At 44.3% G+C, this 7176-nt stretch overlaps 1 protein-coding gene across 2 annotated transcripts; it reads left to right on the top strand.

The window, feature by feature from the left end:
- The first annotated feature begins 2105 nt into the window (after positions 1-2105).
- mych (myelocytomatosis oncogene homolog) lies at positions 2106-6369 on the top strand. Of its 2 annotated transcripts, XM_039798602.1 has the most exons (3): positions 2106-2327; positions 4000-4558; positions 5703-6369. In XM_039798602.1, the coding sequence occupies exons 2-3, from the start codon at positions 4015-4017 to the stop codon at positions 6305-6307; spliced, it is 1149 nt and encodes a 382-aa protein (XP_039654536.1). In that variant the 5' UTR covers positions 2106-2327; positions 4000-4014; the 3' UTR covers positions 6308-6369. The 2 variants fall into 2 exon arrangements, with proteins under 2 accessions (XP_039654536.1, XP_039654535.1); XM_039798601.1 differs by lacking the exon at positions 2106-2327 and having other exon boundaries at positions 3753-4558.
- The last annotated feature ends 807 nt before the right edge of the window (positions 6370-7176 follow it).

Consider the following 7176-nt stretch of genomic DNA (forward strand, 5'->3'; position numbering starts at 1 on the left):
AAGAGGTTTAGTATTTCGAGCTGAAAGCAGGCCAGTCAGTCAGTCTGCCAGTTGGCCTGTAGGTGGCACATTAACCCAGTTATTCACATCCAGATCGCCCCCTCTTTGTGTGCAAAATGTTCTTTTCTGCTCTGCTGCTGTGATCCGCCCTACATCAGCCGCACTATACAGAAACCCCTTCCTCTAAATGTGGAACAGTAGACTTTTTAACCATGCAGTGCAGTTTTTTTTTAATTTGTATTTCTTTGTAGGATTATGCTGCATTCCCCCCTTCTGTTTGTGGAAATGGAGAGCATTTACACTCAGCAGAAATAGTTTCCATGTGACAGACTCCCAACAACAAGTCTGTGATTATCTGTAAAAGTGCATAATGCCTGCAGAAAAGGTAAGCACCATTAACAATAAGGAGCTGTTCATGGTGACACATCTGTATTTAAGCTTCATTTAGGCTACCAGCCTTTTGTTATGTGTGGACCAGACTTCATGCTTATTTATTTTTTTCAGTGATTAATATTACTGATAGATTTAATTATATAGCACCTTTAAAAATATATTGATTGGAAGAATAGATATTAAAAATAATTAAGCTGTATTTTAGGCCTATGTCGTTTTTTATAGCCTATAATTAGGCTACCATATGACCTTCTTATGTGAAAATACCATAAGGCGTGGGTGTTAAAGAGCTGGATATAAAGACTGAGTTCCTAGTGGTAGGCTACAAGATCCTCTGTCTGAGGTTGCTGAGAACTCACGTGAACAGAGGCTGACTCGCACTCTGATTGGCCGACGTGTCCGCACGTGTAAACGGCGAATCCTTGTCCGTTATATAACGTGCAGTGCACGAGAGAGCTATATGCATGGGGCGGATAAAGAAGGAGGGAGGTCTGCGGTATCTGAGTGGGGCTGTTTGGAGTTCATTCATCCCAATGCACAGTCCTTTTAACCACTGACCTACTGCAATATATATAGCCTATATTTTTACATTTGTATTCATTTATTTTGCATTGTATGGGTTTCATTTTCATATCTGTCTATAAAAGTGATTTATTTATTTTGCATTTTACATTTTAATCCACTTTTTGGTTAATTAACAGAAAAGGTGCAAAAATGCGAAAATACCTATATATATATAAAAAAAACTCACCAACCATCAGCAACATTTTTTGAAAGGTGAGAACACAGTGTAGAATGTGACTATGTCATAAAACTAGCCTAACAGTAAGTAAACTTTCATTAAGTGTTTTTAAAGCTTAATGTGCATAAGCTGATAATGCAGTAGATGCTGTTTTGCTTTAAACTATGCTGGTGACAGTCTGAGATATCCTAGTGTGTGGTTGTAGTAGCCTAGTAGTAACAGTAGTATGACGAGGAGGAGGCGCTAGGAATAGATGGATGGTGAAACACCCCTGCAAGAGTTGAAATTAGAGGACAACGTGGCTCTGGACGCATTCAGCCTGTCTATCTGCCTGCCTGTCTCTCGGTCATAATACGAATTAAAGGTAGACAGGCGCAGTAGCCTACTGTAAAATACATTCCTCTAACATGCCGTAACAATACCAAACCTGCTTACTCACTGCACCCACCACATTCGCCACTAATGACTGTGGACGTTAGTTTATTCAGTGTGCGAATAATCCTACTATCTAAACCGTGATGATTCACAACTATTCGCATATGATCGTTTTTATGAATATATCTTATACATAACAATTGCCATCGTTTTAAATTGTATTTGCTCTTTTTTTTTTAGAAAGACAAGTAGGCAGGCAGGGAGACATGCAGTAAGACACCCGGCATCTGCTCACAATCCACGTGTGTTTCTGTCCTAACTTTTACCCGCCACCATTTTCCTGGAATCCCAGCCTGCGCGGTATCACTCCGCTGCCAAGAAAACATAGACCCCAATTTCTATGCGAAAATAACCAGTATTGCCGTCGCCCCCGGTTTTTCCGCCAGGACTTGATCGAAACGGGAACCGACGGCGGATAAACAGGCTACAGGTTTTATTGCCGTTAACGACATGTCGTCGGTTTTGGCGTTTTGGCGCGATTTTGGTCGCGGCGGAAGGACACAGGCGGGTAGCAGACCTATAAAGTGGTCGACCCCGCCAGCCACACCTACTCTGTCTGTTCGTAGCGGTCGGAGGAGAAGAATTTTGACAGGTGACAAACACCATGCTGCCCTGCCCCAACTTTAATTTCACACGTAGAAAATCTCAGTCGAGCATATCATATTAGTTTTCCTCTCTGTGGACTTTATTCGGATTTTTCGGACGTCTCCTCCAGTTTTCTTCATTTAGAATTCCTCTCCTGTAAGGACAGTTGAAGGTAAGGACTTGCGGCTGAATTGGGGTTACGCTAACGTTAACTTGCACATTAGGTAACGTTGCACAGTTTTAGTCACATCATGTCTGCGTGATAAACTATGCTTTCGTGCATTTCTGTGTTGTAATTTTGCGTTTCATGTGGTTTTAAGTGGCCACTGAAAGAAAGAATGCCGGTTTCACGTGGAGACACAGCGTTGCTCAACCCATGCGGGGTTTAAATGACCCGTACAAGGGGTGGTTGGAGGTGTTAAAGACTTTGAGCTTTTCTGGCTGATTCCTTTCACACATAAACGCTAAGCTAAGGTGATGTCACATGCATGGCTCGTTGCATGTTGACGTTTTTAGAAGATGTTTCGCTTTTCGAAATCTGTTTAAAAAAATATGTGCACAATGTGCTCAGTTGTAATATTAACTTGAGTCTGGTGCAAAGGCGTGCATTTAGCGCGACCTAACGGGCAAGAATAATACTTCAGCGAAGCTGCTTTCAAAACCTCGTTGAGAAATGTGTAATTTTTAGATGCTTCGGTTTGTGTACACTTACGCACGGACTGTACTTATCGCTGTCAGTACTAGTGAATGGCATGCATTCATATGCGATTATCAGTCGTTTAGTCTCATGTTGAGTGGGGGGAATGTCATCATAAAGGCGTAATTACGTATTTTTTTTACTGTTGTGTAATAGCGCAGACTGGTCTGCATTTAAGTATTGGCTCTGGTTTCCCAGGCGGCGATGGTAAAGACAGGCAGTTTTAAACTCCCGGAGCCCGTCTGCACCACACACTGCTGCTTTGTTCTCCAACACAGCCTGCCATACATTCGCATACCGTAAGACCCCATGGGAATACCACAGGATTTTCTTACCCAGTTTGTTCCTTTCAGTTATTTATGTTAACTCAGAGGTTTGATTTTATAGCATTTTGACAGTATTTTTTTTAATGCTGAACGAAGAGTTTACTGTTGGTAGTAGAAAATCAGAATACTGTCCTGACTAGTAATTGTTATCATACGAAACCCCTGGGGCTTTTTTTATTTTATTTTTTTTTATTTTATTTAAAAAAGGCAACTTACCCAGGCTTTGTGCTGGGCAAAGTAGGTGTTTCTATTTTTAAGAAGTAGTGAGTGGTTTCACCTGCATGGAGGCTGTGGGTCATGTAACGTTATGTGAAACAGCAGCAGTGAGTAACAAAAACAAGTGAAACAAAAGCCACCCATCCTTTCTCTCGGGGTTTTGTTTTCCATGTCAGCAGGCAGCCAGGCTCCATTTACCGGTGTGTTTTTTTATTTTTTTTAAATCTTTCTGAAAAGGAAAAAATGCAAATTGTGGAAAGAGGTGTTACATTTCTGCCCTGGTCTCTCCCAGCTTTTCCTATGACGTCATGGGGAGGGGGGGGGTGTTAAATTTTTTGGGTGATTTACGGCCTCCCCTGGGGAGCTGTGGGGCGGGGCTACAGTGATGTAAACACAGATAAAATGTGCCTCACTGCCGGTCGGGAGTCAGTCTGGAGAAATTAGTTTAAACTTTCACTACAACGCGTGTTGCTGCTGCTGCTGTTGGGAACTACCACTAAACTGACACGGAGCTGCTTTAAACCCACTACTGGCTCAGCTTCTCTGGATTTAAACTGCACTACCTCTCTGATTTTTCGATTTTGTTGTTGATGTTCTTCTCCCAGATTCTGCAAGCAAAGATGTTGCAAAGCTTCTCTCAATCGCAAGACTGGCTTTACTCTGAACCGCTGCTGTTTGACGATGAGTTCTGCCAGAGTTTGATGAAGGACCTCCAGTCGCTGCCTACACCCCCTCAGTCCCCCCCAACTAATACCGGGCTGGGCGGCAGTAAGCCCCTATCCAAGGAGGACCAGCTGAGCTATGTATCGGACATCCTGCTGGAGGACCACGACATGCAGCTCACCTGGAACTGCGACTTCTTCCACTCAGATGCTGCGGAGAAGGATGGCGAGCCCAGCCTGCCCTGCTCCCCTCTGGAGGAGAGTGGCGAGGACTGCCTGTGGCGGTGCCTGGCAGGGGACAAGAGCCTGGAGGAGAAGCTGGTCTCCTCCGTGCTCGGCTCCAGCCCACTGCTGTCTGAGATCCACACCAGCATCTTTGAGGAGATTGCCGGCTCCACGCTGGACTGCCAGAAACTGATGGACACTCAGGAGCCCAGCGAGGCCACATCAGACTATGGGTCAACCGGTGGCGAGCTGTCCACCTATTCATCCAGTGACTCTGGTGAGTTCCGACTTCATTTTACATTCGTGATTTTCACTCCTATGAAAGTTTAGCCAAAATGCCAAGACTTGTTGTTGTGAGTCTTCAATCCGTGGTTCCTTTAGGATCTTTTATTTTATTTTTTTTTAAACAAAATGCCCTTTTAAATTTGTTTTAGTTTTTTTGTTGTTGTTCTAATACGTTAATCTCATTACTGCATTGTCATTGTGCAGCTTATCAGTATGAACAGTCCTCGCCCAGATCTGTTTAACTGGTATTTCATTGATCATTCACAGTTAATGATTAGTGAATGTAATGTTTAAATGTTACTGAGCCCAAATTGTTCTTTGCACTTTGCTTATCTGGACTCAGGCCGCCCATCTGTAATCTGCAGGAGCCTTTATTACTTGAGTATGTTGTTGCAGTGTTGGCAGGCTTTTAGCTGTTGACTGACATGAGTAGATGGGAGGTTTTAGGAGGTGTGTGTGTGTGTGTGTGTGTGTGTGTGTGTGTGTGTGTGTGTGTGTGTGTGTGTGTGTGTGTGTGTGTGTGTGTGTGTGTGTCTCTCTCAGTGGTAATGGTTGCGGACGGCTCCATCCATTACCTGCTAATGAGTCATTTTTCCGACTCTAGCATCCCTGGCTATTAGCCAGAGAAGAAGAGGCAGACTTCCCTTTTTTATTATGTTTTTTTGTTTTTGTTTTGTTTAGGCTTTATTGTATTCTATTTCTTTAATTTTATTATTTGAGGAATACGTAACCTTTTCATTTTAACAGTACAAAGCTTTGTGTCAATAAATTAAACTGGAAATACTTAATTATATTTTACATAGCCTCAAAACTAACTGCTGTTTATACATGAAACCGTTGCCGTAATCTTAAACTGCGGTCACGCATTAATAGAGTTACAGTTTGCAAACAGTTGTAAGCTTCTGCATGTTTATGGCTGTTTACACAGTAGGACAGATTTTCACTGATGATTGGCATCACCACGTATGTGTGAGCCAAGCTCACATTGGTGTGCTGTGTACAGTGTCTACACTCTTGTTTTGGTGTCGGTGCCAGTGCCATCACAGGGCAGATCAAATTACCGCAAAGGTCAGAAAACAAGGTTGTGCCAGAAACTCATCTAACCCATCTCTCGTTTCTTCTTCTCTTTCCTACAGAGGAGGAGATTGATGTGGTAACAGTGGTGCGCTGTTCCTCCAGCCCCTCCCCTCGGCCCTCATTGGCTGACCTGTCTGTCCGTCAGCAGAAGCAGGAAGAGGAGAAGCGAGCTCTCCAGCGTCACCACTTTGAGATCCAGCTGCAACACAACTACGCGGCACCGTGTCCCGCCTCACCGCCACCTTCATCCTCTTCATCGTCAAACAAGCGCTCGCGAGGGAGCGACAGCTCACCGCGCTTCCACCACTCTTCTCGCAGCTCTTCTTCTTCGTCATCGTCCTCGTCACGGTACCACCACCACCACCACCACCACCACTCGTCCCGAAACTCGACCGAGACGGAGGACGAGGAGGAGCGGCGGCGGACGCACAACGTGATGGAGCGGCAGCGGCGCAACGAGCTCAAGAACTGCTTTGTGCACCTGCGCGACAACGTGCCGGAGCTGTCGCACAATGACAAGGCGTCCAAGGTGGTGATCCTGAAGAAGGCCCGAGACTGCATCTACGGCCTGGAGGAGGAGAGCCACAGACTGCAATCCAAGAGGGACAAACTCCGAGCTAAACAGGAAGAGCTGAAGGCCAGGCTGTCGCAGCTTCGCAGCTAATGGTCCAGGAGCGAACCACGGGCTGCATTTTTTTTTTGCCGTTTAGAGACAATTCGGGATTGTGGGGGACTTTGTACAAAGACAGATGGTTGAGCGGGGTTAAAGGATGGCGGGTCATGCTGAAAAGAGCGCACAAAGACATTTCAAAGACTTGTAACGATAGCTCTGGACTGTGTACTCACACTTGCTGCCATGGACAAACACAAACACACTCATTGCCTCAGAATTGCTCATTCTCATGCCTTGACTGCTGACTGTTGTTGAAAGTAGGATGTTTTTTAACAGTTGAAACGAGGACGGAGTGAACAGATTTTTATTTTTTAAAGCTTTGCTGAACGCACACTGAAAGACGAGGACAGTATATTTTGTTTTTGGTTTCTTTATTTCATCCCATTTTGGGGATGCCAAATAGCACAGGTGAAAATGATGCGAGGCAGAAGTGCCTTTTGGGTCAAACAACTGGAAGCCACATCAGCTCAGTAGTTGAATAAAACTTGAATATTGTGTTTTCAGTGTCTTATAGCCATACTATCCAGTAATCCCTCCACTCTGAAAGGCCTTTGATGGTGGCTTCTAAGTTATTTGGTTGACTGCACTTCTGCCAGTTCCAGTTAAATTCTAAACCTGATGCTATTTGATATATATATATATATATATATATTTTTTTTTTTTCATAAATGGTTCTTCAGTGTGCTTTCAGACCGGTTTGGCCTCAGGCGGACCCTTGGGCCCAACACCACTCTGTTATCAGGTTAATGTGTGTCAATGACAGTACTGTATAGACCAGGGTTGATGCTGTACACATGTCAATGCTCGGTCTCGGTTCAGCTTACCACCAGCTCAGTCGTGTGTGTGTGTGTGTGTGTGTG

This window comes from Perca fluviatilis, chromosome 4 (assembly GCF_010015445.1).
Source record: "Perca fluviatilis chromosome 4, GENO_Pfluv_1.0, whole genome shotgun sequence".
Taxonomy (NCBI): domain Eukaryota; kingdom Metazoa; phylum Chordata; class Actinopteri; order Perciformes; family Percidae; genus Perca; species Perca fluviatilis.